Genomic DNA, 24,322 nt, shown 5'->3' on the forward strand with positions numbered 1-24,322 from the left:
TAAAGGGGATGGCACACCAAGGTACTCCAAGAAGTCTAACAGCAAAGCAAAGAATAAAGCAAAGTTTGCGGTAAGCATGGATTTGAAGTCAACAGGAGACCAGCAATGTTGTACTTACTGTACAGAAACTGAGGGCGTTGTCGTAGAGTAAGGACGTGTTCTTTTGCCGCTCCCGCTAGATACGAAATTTTGACAAGTAACTGTATACCTGATCCTGTAATGGTTTAGTTTAATGGTTTAGTTTAACAAATTAATACTAGTGTGACAATTTCTCGCCATCATGGGTGTATCAGTGGTGCAGTGGAGGCAGAAAATCGGATGTTTTGTGCAACCCGTACAAAGAATGCAGATATGTGACAGTGGCAGCCATTCAGGTGAGACCGAAAGATTAGATCCAAGTCTCGCTGTACGTTTGATGCTATTCTTTAGTTTACTATCTTGTGGCGATGTTGAATCGAACCCTGGTCCTAACCCTAATAACCTCGCAAAAGGAGGATATAATACTAGATTACAACAGTCGATTATTGTCTTTTGGTTCAAACACTCAGGAATCATCAACGCACATACCGGCACAGGTGACAGCAGGTAAAGACAATAGCGACATTGTTATTCAGTTGAAAGAATTTATCGACTCCAAACTGACACGTCTACAGATTCCTATTGAAGATCTGTTTACTAAACTGGAAAAACGGTCCGAAAATAATGTCAAAGAACTTATTAAAAGTTTGCAAAAAATCGAAACTCAACTGCATGAAGCAAATGTACAAATCACAGAACTCGAACTGGAAAACAAAGAACTCAAGTCTTGTATCCGTAAAACCGAAATTTCTGCTGATCAACAAAATGGTTATTCGCGCAGAAGTAATTTGATTTTTAAAGGGATTGCTCAGGTTGATTCTAAGGAAACTTGGGACGATTCTGAAATTAAAGTTTGTGCCGTAATTTCGGAGCAACTTGGGATATGAGCCGACTCTGTTGAAATTGATCATGCCCACAAAATAAAGCGTGATCCACTACCTCAACCAATCGTTGTAAAATTTACCAAATATAAAGATAAGGATCGAGTATATCACGTGTCCAGAAACAAACTACGCGGATCTGAATATTGTATTTCAAATGGACCAATCCTGACTTTCTGTTATTCTTATCTAAATATGACATTATTTTTCTTACTGAAACATGGAGCACACCTGAAAGCAAATTTGAAATTAATGGTTATGAAAGCTATCACAATTCACGTATCAAGCGCATGCGCTATGGTCGTACTTCTGGTGGCATTAGTATTTTATATAAAACAGGCTATTTTAATGAGGTGAAATTTTTAAACAGTGAAGCGACTGATAGTATTGTCTGGTTTCTTTGCAGCACTGGTGATTCGAAATATTGTTTTGGCATTGTTTATTTTTCACCCCAGGATTCTAGCAGTTATTCTAATGAAGTAAATTTTCAAATTTTGGAGGATGAATTGGCAAGTAATATATCTAAATATCCGGAATATTTTTTTTGTGGCAACTTTAACGCCAGAACGGCAACGAAACCAGACTTTTCTGAACATGATAACAGGGATTTTTTCGCTGATCAAGTAAATATTCCAGAACCAGAGTTACCAAAGAGGTTTTCCCAGGATCGTGCAATTAATCCATTTGGCTATTTATTACTAGATTTATGTAAAAACTCTAACTTAAGAATTCTTAATGGCCGATTATTTGAAGATAAAGGACTAGGCCATTTTACATGTATTAAACCTACAGGTGCCAGTGTAATTGATTACGTCCTAACATGTTATGACCATTTTGAACTGTGTAGTGATTTTTCCATAGTTAATAGACCCGATTCTGACCACTTACCAATCACATTTACACTGAAAACTCTAACCCAAAACGAGAACGAATCCTCAATCGAGGGCAGTATTTTTACTAGATATAATTGGAATGTATCAAAAAAAAGGATCAATTCCATTCATTTTGGAAAGGTGAAACTGCAAAGATCTTGGTAGAAAGATTTCACACTTTAGCAAATATGGGAAATACTATTGAAGCTGCTAATATTCTATCTGATTTGTTATTTAACGCGGCTGATGGCATGAAACGTAAATGTAAATTGCCACAGACTATAAGAAAGTTTGATAAGAAAAGTAATTGGTTCGACGATGACTGCAAATATTTGAAGCAACAGACCAGGAAAGCCCTAAATCAGTTTCGAAATAGTAGATCTGTTGTTAATCTTGAAAACTATATTACTCACAGAAATAATTATCGTATATTGCTAAAAGAAACTATTTAACAATCTCAAAAAACGTGAACTTTACATCTCTGCAATCAATCCGAATACAAAGGAATTTTGGAATTTATAAAATAGTAAGAAAAGTGGCCCATCTACAAAAATCCAACTAAGCGCATGGCATGTTTATTTTTCTCAACTCTTTACGAGTACAGATTTGAATTATGGGAATGAAAGTAACATGTTTTTAGAAAAAGTTCAAGGCTATCTTGATAATTTATTAATTTTGCCAGAGTCAAATGCAGTTATTGACTATCAGATTTTAGATCAGCCATTACAATTGTGGAATTGGAACATGCCCTTAGTCGGTTAAATGCAAATAAGACAGCTGGTATTGATGGTTTATCGCCGGAAATATTTAAGCATATTCCTATGATTTTTAAACAATTACTTGTGAAACTTTTCAATACAATAATTAATACTGGTATATTCCCTCCACAATGGGTGCATGGTTTAATTATTCCTGTCTATAAGAAGCGTGAAAGAGATTCAGTTAATAACTATAGAGGTATTACATTATTGCCTTCGATTACAAAAGTTTTCAGTGATATTATATATCATCTTCTGCTTAATTGGGTGAACTTGCACTATTCTATTGTGAAAGAACAGGCAGTTTTCCATAAAAATTATTCATCAGTTGACAATCTATTTATTTTATCAACCATTATTGATCGTTATTTGTCATATTGGGAAGTAAATTATACCGAGCATTTATAGATTTTGAAAAGGCATTTGGGTGGAATGGGTGGCAAACTATTGTAATATTGAAGTTCATGTACCAAGATATCAGGGCATGTGTTCGCTCCCCAGTAGGTATTTCTGAATTGTTCAAATGTGAAGTAGGAGTCCAACAAGGCAGTGTTGTATCGCCACTCCTTTTCTCTCTCTTTGTAAATGATCTTGGCGAATCAATACAACACAGCCACGCCGGAGTTTATATAACGCCTATAAAATTATTTTATTTGTTATTTGCAGACGATTTGGCAGTTTTTAGCTCTTCCATTATGGGTTTACAACGTCTTCTGAATAATTTGGATCTATATGCAAATAAATGGAGACTAAAAGTTAATATTGATAAATCTAAAGTAATGGTATTTAGGCGTGGGGGCAGATTGAAATCAACTGATCAATGGTGGCTTGCAGGACATAAACTAGAAGTTGTTTCTTATTATAATTATTTGGGTATAGTATTGTCGAGTTCTGGGCTTTGGAACTATGCCCAGTCTAGTTTGGCCAAAAAAGCGTCAGGATCGTTGTTTGCGATTAAGAAAAGTATTTCGCAATTTGACGGTATTGATGTAAATATTGCATTTAAAATCTTTGATGGTAAAATCCTACCAATTTTAATGTACGCTAGCGAAGTCTGGGGCTTTCACAATGGCAATCAAGTTGAAATTATACATAACAAATTCTGTCGATTTATATTGAAAGTCTATCATAATGCACCAAAGTTGGCTATAAGGGGTGAGTTAGGTAGGTTTACTATTAAAACGTTTAGACTTATTAGGATTATTAAGTACTGGCTTCGCATTTTATCATTACCCCGACACAGATTGGTATATTTATGTTACATGTTTCAGTACCATGAAGCAGAAAGGGGTAAAAAGTGTTGGGCCCTGAATTTAAAAATGTTACTTCTTTCTTATAGCCTGGGTGAGGCATGGTACAACCAAGGGGTGGGGAACTCTGAATACTTTGTTAAGCTTTTCAAACAGCGATGCTTGGACATTGATATTCAAAATTGGCAAAGTGGACTCGAGCTATTTCCGAAGCTGTGCTTTTATAGAAAATGTATATATATATTTGGTCAAGAGAATTATTTTAAAACAGGGAAGCATTGTGTCGCCTAAGAATTTCTGCCCATTGTCTACGTATTGAAACTGATAGAAAATTCCATAATACACGCACAGAAAGAGTTTGTATTTTATGTAATACCAATTGTGTAGAGGACGAGTACCATTTTTGCATTATCTGTCCGTTTTACCAAGAGTTGAGATCTAAATACATCCCAAGTTATTATTATACACTTCCTTCACCCGAAAAATTTATATCACTATTACAATTACAAAATGCAGTAATCTTGCATAACATTTCTAAATTTATTTTTCTCGCCACAAAAAAACGTAATACAATTATTTTGGTCTGACAGTTCATGTTCTTTTCATATTTTCTTGTTCTTTTTCAGTCACTGTAAAATGACATTGTCCTCTGTAACATGTTATGTAATTACAATGAGTATACCTTGAGGCCGGAGGCCTACAGTATTATGAATAACTTTATTATTATTTATTACTGTACAGAAAAGACACACAATATTCAAGATTGTAATAAATTTACCCAGAAACTCCACAGGGACAGGGTGCAATACATAAGGTCTAAAGGCCTATGCTATGGGTGCCTCAAGAAAACAGATCACCTTGTTAAAGATTGTACACACAAGCTATCATGTGCTACATGTAAACAAAAACACCCCACTGTGCTGCATATAGAGAAAAACTGTGACAAGGAAGACAAAACAGTCTCAACCACTGTGGGAATGACTGAAATATACAGAGGCACTTCTGAGGCCAAGCAGGCAGCTTACAAACCAGTTGTATTACCAGTTATTCTCCGGTGCAGAGCTACAGGCATTTCCACACAGACTTATGCCTTTCTTGATGGCGGCAGCGATAGTGTTTTCTGTACTGACAGTATTAGTGGTCAGCGTACCAAGCTGAACGTACATACAATAAATGGAAATAAGGCAACAGAAACCTATTCAGTGAGTGGTTTAGAAGTTATCAGCTTAGATGGTCATTGGTCTCCCATCAGTGTACACCCAGGATACTATTCCAGTCTCAAGGAAAGACATACTGCACCAAAAGGACATAGCAGGTTACGTTTATTTACACAGGGTATGTTTGCCAAGTATAGATGCTGATGTAGGCCTACTTATCGGTAACAACGTACCAAAAGTATTCGAGCCATGGGAAATTATAAATAATCAAGGGGATGGTCCTTTTGCAGTTCGTACTCTACAGGGTTGGACCGTTGGTGGTGCACTTATTGAACCAGCCACAGAACTAGTAGATGGGTGGAAAGTACAAGTCAACGTTAACAAAATAGAAACTCAAACACCTGTGGGTATACAGTTAACTAATTACTTTATCTCGAATTCAGCGAGAGGACTATCAATGATGTCCAAGAATATTCTGTTTAAGATAAGAAGTTTTTGAAGGTTATGGACAAATAATCGGTCAATTCCAGTTACCATTGCCCTTTCGTGAAGAGAATGTTGTAATGCCAAATAATAAGGCAGTTGCAGAATACAGACTTAAACATTTGGAAAGAAAGTTTACAAAGAATCCTCAGTATCACAAGGACTATGCTAAGTACATGCAGAATAATATAGACAAAGCGTTCGCTGAAAGGATCCCAGGTAATGAGCTACCTCACGGTATATATCATCCTCAGAAAAAGAAGCTTAGGGTGGTGTTTGACTGTGGTGCAGTCTATAGCGGAACATCACTGAACAAGGAATTACTCCAGGGTCCAGATTTGACCAACTCATTGCTTGGTGTGTTGATTAGATTTCGTCAGGAGGCCGTTGCTTTGATGGCAATAATAGAGGGCATGTTCTCTCAGGTGACCATGCCTAAGAATTTCCAGAACTTCCAAAGATTTCTGTGGTGGCCTGAGGGTGATTTCCATCAACCAGCAGTGGAGTATCGGGATGAAAGTTCACCTGTTTGGTGCTACCTCGTCACCTAGCTGTGCCAACTATGTTCTTAGGAAAAGTGCCAACAACAGTGAATCAACTGACATCAAGAGCACCATACGGAAGAACTTCTATGTCGACGATATGCTCAAGTCGGTACCCACCATTGGAGAAAGCAAGGTGATGGTAAATGCACTCGTAGATGCCTGCAGGCAAAATGGTTTCAGACTCACAAAGTGGATTTCCAATAGGCGAGAAGTCATAGAGAGTGTTCCTGAAGAGGACAGAGCAGGTGGAATCAAGAATTTAGACTTGGACCATGATAGGCTCCCTACAGATCATGCTCTGGGCCTGCAATGGAATGTAGAGGAAGACACTCTTGGGTTCAGAGGGGAAACTAAAGAGAAACCATTAACCAGGAGAGGTATATTGGGCACGGTGAGTTCTGTATACAACCCCTTGGGCCTGGCTGCACCAGCGATTCTTCCAGCTAAGATTATCTTACAGTCCTTATGCAAGGATAGACTAGGATGGGACGACGAAATTCCTGCTGCACAAGTTGAGCATTGGAACAAATGGGTTTCTAGTCTGCCTGAACTAGAAAAGAACTTTAGCGTACCAAGATGCTTGAAGCCTACAGGTTTTCGTGTGCCTATGTCTTCTGAATTGCACCACTTTTCAGATGCGAGTGATGTCGGTTATGGTGTGGTTTCGTACATCAGAATGGTGAACCTGAATGCTGATATTCATTGTGCGCTGTTGTCAGCAAAAGCTAGAGTGAACCCACTAAAGCGGGTGACTATTCCACGTTTGGAATTGGCTGCCAGTACTGTCGCTGTTCGAACAGATAAGATGTTGAAAAGGAAATTAGACATCCCAATTGCAGAGAGCTACTTTTGGACAGATAGTCAATCTGTTCTGCGTTATGTTAGTAACAAGTCAGAAAGATTTCATACTTTCATCGCAAATAGATTGGCAGTAATACACGAAGGGTCCAAACCTAATCAGTGGGCCTATGTTAAAAGCAGTCTCAACCCTGCAGATGAATGCTCCAGAGGTCAAACTGTACATAAGTTTTTGAAGAATGCTAGATGGATCAGAGGACCTGATTTCTTGTGGGACGTTCCTGATGTATGGCCAAGGCATCCCTATGATATTCAGCTGCAACCTGAAGATCCAGAAGTAAAAAAGGTTGCTACTGTTCGTGCAACATTTGCCCGTGACCCAGAGAATCCTGTACGCAGACTTATTCAACATTATTCCAGTTGGTACCATCTAAAGAGGGCTGTGGCCTGGATTCTGAAAGTTAGGCAAATTCTAAAGAAAAGGATAAATGGTGTGAAATCATGTATGTTGCATGCACAAGAAATTAACAATGAAGACTTGGAGGAAGCAGAAACAGCTATAATCAAAATTGTTCAAAAGGATTCCTTTTCGGATGAGATCAACACTCTTGAAGGCAAGCTAAATCAAACAAAAGTGAGCTGTATACGCAAATTAGACCCAGTTCTAGATAAAAGTGGAATCATGCGAGTGGGAGGACGTCTCAACATAGACATGATCCCAGAAGATGCTAGACATCAAGTGATCTTGCCGAAGAACTCTCACGTGTCAGAGCTTATACTATGTGATATACACGATAGGAGTCACATGGGCAGGATGTACATGATTTCAAAACTAAGGGAAAAGTACTGGATTGTTAATGCTAATGCAGCAGCAAGGAAGTTGATCAGCAAATGCGTCGTGTGTCGACGTCTGAAAGCAAACCCAGGCGAACAGAAAATGGCAAGCCTCCCAGCAGACATAGTCACCCCTAATGAACCACCCTTTTGGACCAATTAATGTTAGACGGAGGCGTAGCACTGTGAAAAGTTATGGGGTTATTTTTATCTGCTTAGCCATAAGGGCCGTACACATTGAGAAGGCTGATTCGCTGGACACTGCATCATACATTAATGCATTGAGAAGATTTGTATCATGCAGAGGCAACGTTACAGATATAAGATCAGACAATGGTACAAACATCGTGGGGGCGGAACGTGTTTTAAGAGAAGAGTTGGGAAAATGGAACACTACTCAGATAAAGGACAACCTGATGAAGGATGGCGTCACTTGGAAATTCAACCCTCCTTACGGTTCATATTTCAGAGGAGTCTGGGAACGCCAGATCAGAAATATAATGCGTTTGTTACAAGCTACAGCTAACAAACAGACACTTACAGATGAAAGCCTTGCAACCCTCTACTGTGAGGTAGAGGCCATAATCAATAGTCGGCCCATAACACAACCATCAGGTGAAGCACATGACGTTGAAACACTTACCCCTAATATGCTGCTTACTATGAAATCCACATCTCTCCCACCTTGTTTGGTAACTAAAAGCGACTCATATGCTGTATCCAGATGGAAGAAAGTGCAATATCTTACTGAAATCTTCTGGAAAAGGTGGAAGAAGGAGTACCTACCCCAGCTTCAAGTGCGCCAGAAATGGTTGAAGCAGAGACCTAACCTTAAACTAGGAGACATAGTTTTAGTTATAGACCAAAACACTCCAAGAGGCGTGTGGCCCTTGGGTAGGGGAGTACAGACGATGCCCGACAAAAAAGGTCTAGTGAGGCGGGTATTGGTGAAGACCAGAAACACAGTAATAGAAAGACCAATTGATAAACTGTGTACTCTATTGGAGGCAGATGGTTAGTAAAGTGTGTTGCCACCCACATGAATGATGAAGAATGGTACATGAATCTGGTATAACAGAGATGGTTATCATGCTGTTTTTTGGTGATACAATAAGATATCAGCACAACATTTCTACATTATCTGTTGTGTTCTAACAGTTGGCCCATCAAACCAACTGTGAATTGCAGAATAACAACGTTCTCAAACAGCAAACATCAACTTGCTGTGTTCAGCGCTTGGGTGGATATGGAGTCTTGAATTATATCGGACCAATATTAGTGAGCCCTATGTTTATAGGGTGGCCATGTCATAGACGCACATGGTGAACAAATGGAACCTGTTTATTTAGATTGGTCTCCCAGCAAGTCTATTTAGATCGGTCGTCCAGCAAGTCTATTTAGATCGGTCGTCCAGCAAGTCTATTTAGATCGGTCGTCCAGCAGGTATAGCTAGTTTTGCAATTTCAGTGGTGACACTTTATTGTATCGATATTAATCGTTTATTATTTGTAATGTTCGTACCTTTATTGTAATTTTTTCGTTCTTGCTCTGTAATTCTAGATTAGCTGTATCTTCAGTACTCGGCAGCTTTAGGATCTTAGCATTAGAAATCGCCATATAATATATATTGTGATTTGAGGGGTGGTGTGTAGCTGCGAATCGTTTACTATTAATTTACTTGTATTCGTTTGTAATCTTTACTACGCATATATATTGTTAACCGCGTTTCGCAGTATAGCGGGTAACTATTGTCTGTTCGAGATGGCAAACAGACGGGTATGGTATGTGGGGTCATGTGACAAGGGGTATTTAAGTGGAGGACAGAAGGTTGAATGTTAATCTAGGCCAGTCTCGCTACAGTGCAGTTTTCGGCGGTTTCCTTTTTTAGTCACACTTCCTGTGCTTCTCGTGTGAATCATCATGAAACAGGCAGTGCGGCACTATCAGCCCAGCAGTAAAACTTTAACAACACGACTATGTTTATTTCAAGTGCAAGTAGAAAAGACGGTTGATAGAACTAGCAGATCCCTTAGTGTCGGGAATGTATGACAACGTTCACTTCGGTTAGCCGATTGGGAAGACCTTGGACGAGATGTCAAAACATACAAGACGTACATTTCGGCCTATGTTTTGGGCGGCTAAGAGCAGGCAAGAAACATTCTGAAGCCGAGAAGAAACAGACTGCAATATTAATTTCATTTACTATGCAGCCTCGTTGGCATCATATCCGGCACCACAGCAAGATTGCTTACAAATGGCATCGAGTACTGTTTCGAGAGTGGAGAATTCAAAGAAACCATGAGCATCTTTCACGTGCCGTATTCGTTACGTGTTCTCCAATCCAAAGATGTCGAACATTAAGTTAAGTAACTCTTTATGTAACTATTTCAACACTTATGCCGATCTTGATTGTTCGTTTTTTGTGAGGTAGCATCCCTAATTTATGGGGTGTCAATTGTCGTGGCAAAAAAAAAATTCCTGTATGCATTGAGTTGTACGACGTGAGTGGTGTTACAGTCACTCCACTATTTTGTTGACTTACTATTTTGAGATTTGCGTCCCTTTGCCAGGGACTCTTGTGGGCAGGTTTAGAGTTTGGTAATTTGTTTGTAAAGTGACAACCACTTGGTCTAAAGTGTTGGACGTGTATGCCGGTTATGGCTACTTCTCCACGGTATGTATTTGCGTCAACCGAAATTGATAATTTGATCTTGGAGTACTGAAGAAATATGTATTCTCCCACTTTATTAGTTGATTATCGATATAATAAGGCAGGTAAACGTTGACTGGTGTTATATTGTAGGAACGTTATTTTTTTTTGTTCTTGTTCAAGTTCAACGTTCGTTGTTAAGACGCGTCTCTCGCTTGACAATTATTCGTTCGTGTGGAAAAATCAGGGCTATTTTGGATTCTCCCAAGATTCTAGTTACGGTCGTAGGTATTGTGTATCCAAGGCGTTTTACTTAGGAATTTGGCATTTTCATGGCGCCATGTTTATTCACAAAAATACCAAAGCGAAGGTAAGTTGTTGGTCAGTTGCGTGTGGGTGACTTGGTTATTGGTGAGCTTGCATCAACGTATCGATGAAATCAAAGCTGGTAACGATTTATTTAAATCTAGAGCTATTTCAAACCGTGCATGTTTGAAGGAATCAGTAAAACACTGCAATTCCACAATAGGTATATTTGTGCCTGTTTTCATCATGTTCGATAAGCGAGTTAGGAATTTAATGCACATGAATGGGACTACGCCATGCTTCCGTACATGACGGCCATTGTGGTTTATAATGTTAAACAAGAAGGTAAGAGTGTATGTGGTAAGTGTTCTGTATAGCCTTGTTGAAAGTTCAACCTGGCGAGCACTCGATGAAGCTCACTGTTTGTTATTAGGAAAGATTTGAGCGGATAACCAGGAAGTGGTGAGGATTGCATGTAACAGTAAATACTTAGAAGGTCATACACCGTGTGTGTTTTTTATACTGACACGTCCTCAATTGACTATGGCAGATGTATTGATCAAGAAGGTAAGTGGTCTCTATAAAGACACGTCGGAAGTTCAACCTAGAAGGAACTCGTTGCAGTTCGCCGTATATTATTATGAAACAGTAAAAGTTTTGAAGGCTTAAACGTGCAATTGTGCACAAATAACTAGAAGGTAAGTGGTCTCTATAAGGACACGTTGGAAGTTCAACCTAGAAGGAACTTGTTGCAGTTCACCGTATATTATTATGAAACAGTACAGTTTTGAAGGCTTAAACGTGCAATTGTGCACAAATAACTAGAAGGTAAGTGGTCTCTATAAGGACACGTTGGAAGTTCAACCTAGAAGGAACTTGTTGCAGTTCACCGTATATTATTATGAAACAGTAAAGTTTTTAAGGCTTAAACGTGCAATTGTGCACAAATAACTAGAAGGTAAGTGGTCTCTATAAGGACACGGAAGTTCAACCTAGAAGGAACTCGTTGCAGTTCACCGTATGTTATTATGAAACAGTAAAAGTTTTGAAGGCTTAAACGTGCAATTGTGCACAAATAACTAGATCGTGGCGAAGATGGCGAGAGTCTAAAGTAGAGTACCTGAGTTACAGGATATAGTGTTATGCAATTTGATTTATGCGATAGCATATACGCTGCTATGCGCCTCTGGGACAGAATGCTCTAGCCAATGGGCTTAGTAAACATGTTGTTTACAACGATTGTATTATTTGGTTTTGATGCTTTCAATGAGCTTGATGCCCTGTGGGATCCACATTTCAGTGGATATGTTTGCTTTTTGACAGCAACAGTAAATTACAGAAGGAGTATCAGTAATGATGCTTTCCAGGAGCTTTGATGCCCTGTGGGATCCACATTTTAGTGGATAGGTTTGCCTTTGACAGCAACAGTAAATTGCGACTGGAGCAACAGTAGTGATGCTGTCCAGGAGCTTGACCCTCTGTGAGTTCTACATTTCAGTGGATGGGGTTGCTTTTGACAGCAACAGTAAATTACGACTGGAGCATCAGTACTGATGCTGCCCAGAAGCTGGATGCTCCGAGATCTACATTTCAGCGGATGAGGATGCTTTTGACAGCATTAGTACATTATGCGAGGTTCAACCCTAGCTGAATATGTCCCAATACTGAGACAATTGATGTTCTTTCCCAAAGTTGGGATGGGAAACAAGCACTCAAAAATGGCTTTACAAAATTAATGAACAAGGTATGTGCGAAGTTGAGATGAGACCAAGCTCGTGGCACATTATTCATTCCCATGTGGCAGTCGGCCTCTTTCGGACAGTGATATGCCCGGCTGACAATATATATGCAATTAAAGTCGAACGAATGGTAAGATTAATACTTGTATGCCGCCATGGCGTATTTAATGAAACTTTCAATTTCTATCTGGTGGCGTTACACATTTGTTTTGTTCAAACGTTTTGGCATGAGAAGCCATGATGTAAGAGTTATTAACAGAGTGTTTTTTGTTTCAGGTCTGAGCCTGGACGACGTCCTATTAGGCTGACGAAGTATTACTTTGTGAATCGCGCAGCGAAAATACTACGGTAACAATCAAAAACTTCGCGTATATCAATAATGGAAACACTATTATCGGCAAGGAAGGGTCACTTTTGTATTTTTTTTTCTTATTTGTTTGAATGTTTGCTTAGTCTCCAACAGTCATGTTTACACAAATACCTATTACAGCTGGTTACGGTTATCCAACCATCCATCTTTTCACTTTTGTTGAATTCAGAGAAGACTCTGTATCTGCAGAAATAGTTTGAAGTCGCTTTGTATGAAATACTCATTATGTACAGTTTTGTTAATTTGAACTGGCACGACGAGTTCACGCATGGTTTGCGCATGGTTTAAGGTAGAGATGCAGTTTATTTGGCTTGCTTTTTAATTGAGTAATTAGACAATGAAGATGGTATTATATATCCAACATGTTATATATTTTCTGAAAGCTTATTATACAAACTTTGTAAAACTTGTCTTTATTTTAAATATCCAGAATGCGTTTTTGATTTTGGGTCAAAAATATGCTTTTTTGGACAAAAGTGGTTTAAAAAAAATTAGCTTAAAAACTTCAAGTCCATTTGTGGGTAAAATTACATCACTGGATACCTTGGTATACTACTAATTCAAATGCGTCCACTCATCTCTCTAACGACTTTCAAAGTCGCACAGCATGACCTCAAAGTTCACTCTTTTCTATTTTTGCATAATTTATATATCCATGTTAATTGCGGACTTGTTATTTTTGTTCCACTCGCCGTAATAAACTGTCCGGACGCATTTTGAAGGGGGAACACCTTGTCAATAATGTGTGAAAATTTCGAGGCAAATGGCCAAAGCGTCTATCAGCTATTTTAATTTAAAACCCAAGAATTCACCAAAAATAGAAGACGAGAAAAAGGCTAATTTGCATATTTGCGCGTTAAACCGGGATTTACTGCTTTGTCATACTTTGTCATACTTTCTAGACTATTGAAATTGAAAGTTGACGTATAGACATAGACATTTTGTGTAAAATCGTTGGACCAGAACAACTGCTCTTGAATATATCAATCAGAAACACGTCATTCATACCAGTGTTTTGATGGGGTCGGTAAAAACACGTGGCAATGCCCAGTAAATATGACGTCATCTCATGAATTATTAAACAGGGGGCGGTCCTAGGAAGGTGACCTTTTATCACGATCAAAACATGGCTTCTCTTCGATGTATTTTCAATAAAAAATCTACGAGTATTTTAGAGCCTATGGTTTACCGTGAAGAGTACAAAGTGGGATATTAAATTATTTATCCTTGATGAGTTTTATGTAGTATTGAGAACCAACTCCAGGAAGCGAACGCACAATAATGAATAATCGCGTAATCCTAGAATCGAAACGCGAGGCACAGAAGTTTTGTTCATCGTTTCCAATCCCATTTTTCCCACTGCAACATATTTGTTAAAAAAAATATTTGAATTATGTTCGTTTTTTAAGGAGGCATTTTTTTATTTTTCCGATTTTGGCAACGCCTTATTCAGGGATTTTCTAAGACAGTCGCAGACAATCAGCGCACGGATGTACGTACAAAACATGCTGTTGTACTACCGACGACGGTCGCCTGCAAGAAGAGAGCTCCAGCTCCTAACGTAAAAGTTTTAAAATTTCGACCGGTTTTAAATAATTTGTGTTGGAAATCTGACATGTTTTAAGAGTGCAAAATTAAGGTGCATTTTTGAGCGGTCGAATTTTTCTGAATAGAAATCGGCAAATGAAAAAAACAGGAGTGCTAAACAGTGTGCTTCGGTAGTTTAAAAAAATGGAATGTCCGTCAAATTTACGTAAACTTCCCCATTTTTCACGGAAAAAGCAAAGGTCGTGGCCGTGTTGCAGGCTAAAAAACTCAAAAATCAAAACAAAATCATCAATCAGTAAGTATTTTGACAAGGAAAGCAAAACATCAGACGCGGAGAAGCGGTCAGCGCGTCGAAAGAGTTGTTACCGTAATGTATCAAGTTACCTCTCCCTGTGATTTATTTTTCATTGAAATTATTTGGTTGTTTTCAATTAATTTTAGCGTACCTTTGCAATTTATTTTAGCATTGTCAGTTGTTTGCTTCATTGAATTAAACGGAGTTCGTCCGGTTGCAAACAAAGCTGTCTCGCACCACCTAGCAAAACTTGCGAATGATCGAAGTACAGGTACCCATTGGACAAAAGATACACAAAAGTTTGTATCTCCCCGACCCAGTGCAATATATCCGGTTAGAATCAAAGCTCACGTGTCCCTTATTTGAGGGACCAGATTCTGCCGTAAATTCGGGATGGGATTTAGAAAAAAAATAAAATGGGACTTTTAAGGTGTATTTTGGCGTCAATTCAATCATTCCTAATGCCTAAAATAGAGTCTAAGTTTTACCGTAGTCATTGACGCCTATTCAAGAGTATGATGTTTATTGTGACTAGCGTGAATGGGTAAGCTTCGTTTCGACTATGAGCAGTTATCACTGTAAACAATGTTAAATTATTCTTCACATGCTCAGTTTATTTTTTGAGAACAATTATTTAAAAATAAAATCTCTCAGTCAATCAGAAACTCGGATTCATGCCTTCAGGGAAAGTCATGTTTGGACGCTCACATCGATTTGTTTTTCGTTCGGTGGGCTGATGCCTTCGGTGTAGCTTTTGCATCTTCCGACATAGAAATCATCTGAATCTTCTTTCTACCTCTCTTTCTTTTCACACCACGCATAATGTAATGATAAAAATTAAGAAAAAACGCTGAGGAAATATAATGTTTGGTTTGCTAGCGAGCGAGAACTGATTTGAGAATAATTGCACATGCGCGTGAATTGAATGAACTATGACCCGTACAATCTCGATTTGCATATTGTCAATCAAAGGTCTTGTTATTTGGTTACTCATGCAAATTAGGCAATTGGACATAAACATTGCCACGTGTGAGTGTTTTTTTTATTTTTAACCAGAAAATAAACAGCAATTTTAACGGTGTTCCAATAAGAATTCATTGGTCAAATTTTCACAGAATGTTCTTTAGATAAAAATCTATATAAAAAACGAAAAAAACTATTTTTGATTGAAATTCACAAAGAAAGTGCATCTCTACCTTAAGCACGACGTGAGTTGTTCGTGAACTATTCATGGCAGTTCGTGACAGTCGTGGCATTGCGCACACTGCCACGCACAGGCAGCATCCTCCCACATCGTCACGACGAGGTCACGAACAGTTTGCGCATAGTTCACGAGCCGGTTGTGAAATTTTGTCGTGACCAAAATTTTGAACATTTCAAAATTCTCGTCCCGACATGGCTCGCAGTCACGACGGGTTTACGCACACTTCACGCCAGTTTACGACTAGTTTGCGCACTGGCACGTTCGAGTAGTGCCAATGCGTGCCACAGAATCGTGCAAGTGTCAGGGTGGCTTTACTTGAACACGCAACATACATTAATGTCAACCTTCGTTTATGAAAGGTATCTCCAAATTTTCGCAAATAAGTAGCAAACTTACTTATTGTTCAATCATTTGTTTTCATATTGTATTTATTGTATTAATTAAATTTCTAAATAACAATTGAATGGTTGTGTATTATTAGAAGCTTAGAGGAGCTCGTTTAAATTAGGCGCAAATTCGCACAGGTGCGCGGTATTCACCATATTGTAATTCAATACCGAGGCTCCGCCAATAGAGTAAGAGCTGTAAAGAAATTGAATCTAATGATTATATTACAGGGAATTAATGCCTGTTCAGCGCAGCGTCATCCAGCATACTAACAACACCGTGCATGTTTAATTCCATCGATTATTAAACTTGTTACAGGTACATGGTATGCACGCTCGTAAAATACTAAAATCTAAAAATTTATCGCTACTTGCACAGTATGACTTGCTGACAAATGTGACGTGTGTGAGCATTTATTTCCAATGAATATGCTGCATACAGTCGATGATAAGTATTGTGCACATTATAGATGCATACCGTAGATGGCATACAAAGCGTTCTGTATATAATTGGGTGTTTTACCTTGAAACATTGAATGTGTGTTTGTTTCTGAAGTGCCTCAAAATCATAACAGCTTCAAAGAAAGTGTGTTAGTTACTCTTATGAACGTTTGTACATGTCATATACGTAAATACTTGCATTCTTTTACCTTGAAACATTACATGTGTGTTTGTTTTAGGAAGTGCTTCATGATAAAATAATTTAACAATTTGTGAGAAAAGTGTTTTAGTTACACTGATGAAAATGTGTACATGTCATATATGTAAACACTTATGAAACATACATAGTCGAATGTTTTACTTTGAAACATTACATGTGTGTTTGTTTTCGGAAGTGCTTCATGATAATACAATTTAACAATCTGGAAGAAAAGTATTTTAGTGTTTTACTCATGAACACAACTATGTCTTATACATTAACACTTTGCGAAACATTTATAGTCTGGTGTTTCGGGTTGAAACATCGTTGGTGATTTTTCTTTCTGAAGTGTTCCAAATTGAACATTTTTCGAGAAAAATTACAAGTTTAAATCACATGTGAGAATGCTCAGATGTGATTGGAACTACAACTACTGTTCACTAAATGCAGAATAATAAAATCCGTTAGGCCACGAGGTACCTAATTCATCACGTGTCTTGATTTCTAGTTGTACTTAGGTTGGTAAGACCATATATATATATAGGTTGGTGCTTGACATAATTATTTAATGGAAGTAATGTCATGACCAATCTCATGCGTTGAATTACGTCACTTTCGGTGATTTTAAAGTTGGCATATATACCATAATGTTTACTCACGAGTCCTCAGATTTTTCACTCTATTTTGTTAATACTGCTTGCATAAAGTTGGATGCATTAGGATGTGTTTTCTATTAAAATGGTATGTTTTGATGAAAAACATGAAAGTGCTTCCAAGATTCACAGTGTAGGTGTCAATAACTACGGTAACACTTGCATTATCGTGGGTCAGGAGTGAGTGTTGTTTTGACTTGGATATTGTGTTTTACATTTTCAACAGGACATTTTCGCATGGTCTTAATTTCGCACTTTTGGATTTAATTTTTCCTTCTACGGTTTTTTCAACGGATATCCGTTACTGTCTTGCAGCGTCATGTCCCAGTGTTACCGATGGTTATACCGTAGACAAACTACGTAACGATAATGCTGTTTGTAAACCAACAAGCTTTGTAGATTGAATAAACATCTAGGGGGTTTACATTTTCGTTTACTCAAACTGTGATTGACAGACATTTTGCATGCACTGGCCGCCATTTTGAACTCGTGAGTTTTTTTGTCGCGGCAGTTTACGACCGAAATCAATAAAACTTCTACATCAAAAGCCAAACCAGATGAGTTACTAATTGCAGTGACCATCTTGCCCCTTATTTATAGTATCGGTTCGCCGTATTTGTTAGTAGTGTAATTTATTGTTTCTATAATTTCTATAAATCATAGTGCAGCGCCACTTTAAGTAAAGAACTCTGTTTTGCTGTTTGGAATATTTTTTATTTACCACATCCCACTGTTAATACGCATGTTGTGATTGGTTGAGAGCCGTTCACATGACAGGAACAGAACCCGAACCAACCACCACACCACCCCACCCCACCCCCCTCCTGCATGGTACATTTCCTGCCAGGTGGAACTACCGCCCATGACTTGCCGTTCGCTGCACAGCTGCCGACCCGACCGCTGTTGTGTTTAGGTGGGTTTTTTTTCAAGGTTTTGGAGAAACTTTAGCCATCCGAAATAAACTTCGAACGTGCCAGGATAGATATTAAATTAGATACTCGGTTTTGATGTTTAGAATATACTTTATATGAAGCAAGTATGTACGGCTTAGCCGCCACTGAAACGTCGTATCCGGGATCGCTGTGTCGCGTTCTACGCTGTGAGGGGTCTACGCATGCCACACCGATGCAAACCGAGAACGCTGTAAGCTGGGTGATCGGTGAATGCAGATATAATATGTGAAAAAGTGAGAAAATCATAGAAGTCACTTCCGCGGCGTTCTAATAGTTTGCGCAAGCGGATTTAGGAGAGGCGCCAGCCACCCCTCCCCCACCCCCCACCCCCCTTCAGCCCGCAAACAAAAATTGAGAAATCATTTGACAAACAAACTCACCTTCGGCCACGTCAATAGGAGCGCCCCATTACTGAATTTCATTTATATATATCGAGTGGCGTTTGAGAAGTTCTCAAATCATTCCAATAAGTTTATACCACATGTAGACAAATTGAGTGATTCGCACAGCCGAAAATCCACTTGTACTTGGAAGTCGGCATTGCCAAGGTGACATTATGCACATTTGAAGTTAAATTCTATCTCTGCTGTTGTTGTTGTTGTTGTTGTTGTTGTTGTTGTTGTTGTTGCACATGCATTTTGTAGTTAAGGTATAGGTAGAGATGCAGTTTACCTGACAGGCATTTTAATTAGTTAATTAGAAAACCAACCCTTGTCCACAAAACTATATATTTTCGGAAAGCTTATTGTATGAATTTTATAATTTTGTTAGTATTTTTATATATGAACACTGTAGATTTAAATATGCACAAAAATGTTCTTTTTTGGTCAAAAGTGATTTAAAAAAAATAGCTTCTAAACCATAATTCTGTTTCTTGTCAAAATTGGTTTATGGGTATATCTGTTTACTATGAAGAAAGTGCCGTCTTGAAAACTGTCTACCAGTTGTTAATTTTGCAGGGCAGCAGCAGCTCAAATTTCACTACTTCAAGTTTATGCATAAATTAACACCCAGGCTAGTTGTCTGTGCGATTGTTGTAACACTGTTCAACCAAAAACAATGCCCGACGGCGTTTTGAAGATAAACACATTGTCTATCATTTGTGAAAATTTCAAAACAAAAGGTCAAAGCGTCCAAAGTTCTGGGATGTGCACTAAAAAGAAGCTGAGATAATTGCTTATTTGTAAAAGGTTTGCTAATGCTCATAATTAAAATAGCTGTAACAGTTTTGTTAAAAGTTAAATATAGTGCATAGTATGGAGATCCCGTCATTTCTTTTTTTCATCGTGTTTCTTTTTTATTATTTATGTACAGCCTTGCTAAATCTTGCTAAGCATTGAAAAGAGAGAATGTTTGCACCTGTTATCTATCTTTTAAAATCCTTTTTTGAGTATGTTCCGCTATTCACAATTCTACAAAAGTTTAACAGTCTATAGCCAAGACTGTTTGGATAATAAAAAGCAAAAAAAAATTCACTCCCAAGTGCCCACGAACATGCATCTCTACCTTAAGTAGTTCAAGTTCGTAACTTGATGTGATTGCGCTTTATTCGGTTTATTCTTATGTATAAACTGTTTGATTGTATTGTAAGATGTATAGTGCCCTCTAATGTTGTAAATTGAGTTCGATACATTTAGCGTACACTCTGCGGTGTAATAGAACGAGAGCGAGAGAGCAGTGTAGGGGTGACGCACTCTCTACACAGAGGGCGCTCTCTTCCAGCATGCTTCACGCTCACAAACCTCTGCTGTAAGTGAATTTGCATATGACTGGAAGGCGGAGCACCATTGTTGCGCATGCTTGCAAGGAGCGATGAGCGAGAATCAGCTGTTTTGATTACAAGCTACGTTATTTTTCAGTCATCGACATTTCAAAAACAGTAGATATTATAGTTTCGGAGTTGTTGCCGGGGTTACAACTTAGAGACAAACAAAGGCAGTGTTTGGAGCATTAATATATAAATAATAATGACTTAATAGCCATTTTACCAACAGGATATGGTAACAATCTTATCTACTGAGTAAGTCATACCATGGACCATGGAAACTGAGCTACCTGGTATACCTGTACACCCGTATACATATAACTGTCATACGTCGTTGGCATTACATAACTTTTCATATCATAATAGTTTATTTGCGCATTTATTTATGTACTTTAATTGTTGTAATTAATTTATTAATTGTTTATTCACATATTATTTGATACTTTATTTATGTACATTATGTCTTATTACAAAATCATAAGGTATTATTGCATAATATTTAAATAGTTGCCAAATTATTCATTTTACATAGTGTACTGTCAAAACATTATGGAACTTGATGTTTACGGTAATTGTGTATTGATAAATAAAGAAATAACTATAAGGAAACACAACAAAGTTGTTTTTATTCTACTGTTCAGGTAATACCAGAAATTTTAAAGAGCAAATTTGATAGCAAATATTCAGGCAAGAATATTGTTCTGGTCATCAGCCCTTCAAATCTGATTCAAATGGATCAATTGATGAGAGTAAAATCTACACTAATAACGACATGTAAGCTTGATATAGAGTGTAATGCAAGTGCTGATGCAGTGGATGGGAGCAATGATGATAGTAATTTAGATAGCAGTGCAGTAATTAATTAATTAATTATAAATTAACAACTGAAGTTAGTAAGTCGGATATAGCTGACGGGAAGTATGACACCATCTTGAGTCATTCAGAAGCACTACTGAATGCTGCAAGGGGTAGAATCTTCCTGGGTAGTGACAAATTCCAAAAGAACATCTCGCAATAATTATTAATGAGTGTCAAACCATTGATATGTGGTTAGTATATTTTTATTATTTTTTATCTGATGATGCTTGCTATTAATGTCACTTTGATGCAGTAAAACCCTGACAAGTTGCAAAAGTTTCGGTATTCATCAGATTATAGTAACAACATGCTAATGTGTGTTTATAATGTGCCATCTTGGAAATTTGTATGTGTTCTTTTTTTCTATTTTTGTTTTGTTTAAATAAATATTGATTGTGTTGTACTTTTAAAGAATATTAACTACCGGGGGGGTATTGTTGAAATATGCCCTCTTTTTAGGAAAGCTTTTTGTAACATCCATACAATACACTTAAGATTTGTTTTCCATCCATTCCTTTCATCTGCCTCAGTAAACAGCTACAATTACTTCCAGAACATCTGGGGTTATGCCAGCCTACAATAATCAGACCCTAATCGACCAAATATATTCTTAGACAGAAAGGAAAAAAGTAGTAATATTGATATTTTTTCAACATACGATTCTATTTATCGACCAGTATGTGAGAGTTTAGTGAAAGAAAATTACAGTATCCGGTTACCCTGATGTACAAGCCGTTAGAATGGTGTGCTGCTGCCCAAGCACTATGCATTGAGTTATTTCAGCCAACTACAAAGTTGCTTGATCAACGAAATGATCTTATTAGCACACTGTTTTCTACACAGGAGAGTTGTAGAGGAGATATCAAAGGAACTGAATAATAAAAAAAAGTCGAATAAGAGTGTTTTGCTCAGCTTCAGTGGGTGTGGGTTTTGATAGTCCAGTCATTGAACGAGTGATCCATGCTAAACCACCAATATCACGAGCTGATTACTTCCAGCAAATAGGGCGAGTCAGAAAGCATCAGCTGTTATATACTTCAATTCATCTGATATTGCTTCAAATGTTAAAGATTTAAATCAGGATATTGTAGAATACTGGCAGATGTCTACGTCTGGTTATTTTAAATACATTTAGTTTTCAGGATCAAAAAGTTCAGCTCTGCAAATGTAAATGCTGCTCAATATGTGCAAAGCCCAGAACATGCGAGAACGGTCTCAGCTCTAAACTTGGCCAGGTTTAAATCACAATTTATACATGATTCCATAACAAATTGTATGTGTACAGTTGCATTTCCACTTTTCATATAAATATATGCATCACTATGGATATGTTTGGGCAACCACAACATTTACTGTTAATATTTGATGTCATAGCATGTTTGTTGTTTGCACAGTCTTAAACATTCTGAAGGGCCCTATAAATTCAATTTTGGGATATTGTTGGTTAAGGATGCTAATTTTAGGAAATGCAAAGTCCACAGGGGGGGCAGTAACAAGGTGCAACATGCAAAATTTGAAAGCAACTTGGGTATATGCAGGTTAAAAACAATAAAGAAACAATGTATGTTTGTAGGTACATCTTAGTATTTATTATTCCATGCCCAATCTAACAGTAACACAGTTTAGTTACCATTTTTGTTATATTTTTATATATTTTTTTAAATGATTGACTCAGTCCATATCTTGTGGTAAGTCATCCAATGTATGATTGGAAGTTTTGTATATGCATTCCAAGCGACTCCCTGTATAAATGAATAGAAGCTCAGATCCCAGACCACTAATGAACAGACTGGAAATGCGGGGTTTTCTTTTGATCTGACGTTCGCCTCGGTTTACTTTTTGAATAAAGAATATATAATAGGCAATTCCAGTCTGTTTATTTAATAGTGGTCCGAGCTCAGATCAACGCTCAAATTCCCCTATACAAATTTTCCCGAAAATCCACGTAATGGTTTGTCCCAAACATAATACACGACTACAGAATATGTCGGAAACTTGTGATGAACGTTTGAGTAAACTGTTACAGAAATGGGACAGTGTACTTAGCTGCTAGCAACGAAAATAAATCATGTCAAAGCCTACTGAACGAGCTCTTTCAGAAACGTCCGCCATTATAATGTCAACTGACCTTAATTGACCCGCTGCAATTAGTCATATGTAAATTCACACACGGCAGAGATTGAAGTGTGAAGCATGATGGGAGAGAGCGCCCTCAGTGTGGAGAGTTGGATGTGACTATGTTTGTACATAGACTAGCGCTCTCTAGCGGTGATGGGCAAAGTGTAAGTAAACTGAGCTGGTCTGGTGATCGTCATGTTATTATTCAAATACTATATACGAGCTATTACGTGCCAGTAACATTACTTTGCGACCGAGGCTATTGTTACGCAATATCTGTGATGTCATCATAACACGTATATTATTAATAAACGAGTTGTTCACCATCTTGTAAGATTCGACTGATGTATACTTTGTGACATGATGTCAGAAGCGGGATTTATCTAAGCCATCGATTTTAATGGGGCCAGATACAAACTCAAAGACGTACAAACAAATATTGGCGAGTAATCCTGCATAATTATTTTACCTGAAGAAACATCAGAACGAACAGAAAATGTCGCACATGAAGCCACCAGAACCACTGGATTTGTCGACGGCATGGGCGGAATGGAAACAAAGTTTCGCCAGGTACCAACTAGCGTCAAGACTGAATAAGGACGACTCAGAAATTCAAGTAAATTCACTCGTTTACATAATGGGTCTGAAAGTGAAGATATTTTCTCTCAGTTTCGTTTAATTGAAGAGAAGCAGAAAGATCACGATCTCGCACTGAAACGATTCGACAAAAACGCTTCAACCCAAAAGGAAACGTGATTCACGAGCGTGCAATGTTGGGTAAACATTAAGCGACCCGGTGAATCAACAGAAGCATACATACGATATTTATACAAAATGGTTGAACATTCTGATTACGGCGATCAGAAAGACGACTGCATAAAAGAGATATTGGTGATCGGCATAGCTGTCAAAACAGTTTCACACGAGCTCCAGATGAAACCGAAGTTAAAACGCTCAAAGAGGCAATAGAATTTGTACGCCAATACGAAATGGTGAAACAAGGGGAAGTCACAACGTGAAGGAAAATTCTATGATAAGTACCAAGGCAATAAATCACGCACAGATGGTCACATGCTCACGCGAACCTGTGTAGCAGGTGTGGAAAACGTCATAGCGCAAATTGTCCAGCTTCAAATGCCGAGTGTCATAAATGTCATCGCGTTGGTCAAGCGAGATGTTCT

General features: G+C 38.0%; 1 protein-coding gene across 1 annotated transcript; it reads left to right on the forward strand.

The window, feature by feature from the left end:
- The first annotated feature begins 6,121 nt into the window (after positions 1-6,121).
- On the forward strand, positions 6,122-8,675 carry LOC102808185 (uncharacterized). Its single transcript, XM_006819850.2, has 2 exons — positions 6,122-7,748; positions 7,876-8,675. Exons 1-2 carry the CDS (start codon positions 6,122-6,124, stop codon positions 8,673-8,675), a joined length of 2,427 nt encoding a protein of 808 aa, XP_006819913.2.
- Positions 8,676-24,322: the final 15,647 nt, after the last annotated feature.

Source organism: Saccoglossus kowalevskii, chromosome 17 (assembly GCF_978046115.1).
Source record: "Saccoglossus kowalevskii chromosome 17, keSacKowa6.1, whole genome shotgun sequence".
In the NCBI taxonomy this organism is placed as follows: Eukaryota; Metazoa; Hemichordata; class Enteropneusta; family Harrimaniidae; genus Saccoglossus; species Saccoglossus kowalevskii.

Bases quoted from the DNA above. Each gene is read 5' to 3' on its own strand.
- LOC102808185 (XM_006819850.2), top strand. From the start codon at position 6,122: ATGCTCAAGTCGGTACCCACCATTGGAGAAAGCAAGGTGATGGTAAAT. The intron at 7,749-7,875 runs GCGAACAGAAAA...TTATCTGCTTAG, and splicing joins ACGTCTGAAAGCAAACCCAG to CCATAAGGGCCGTACACATT.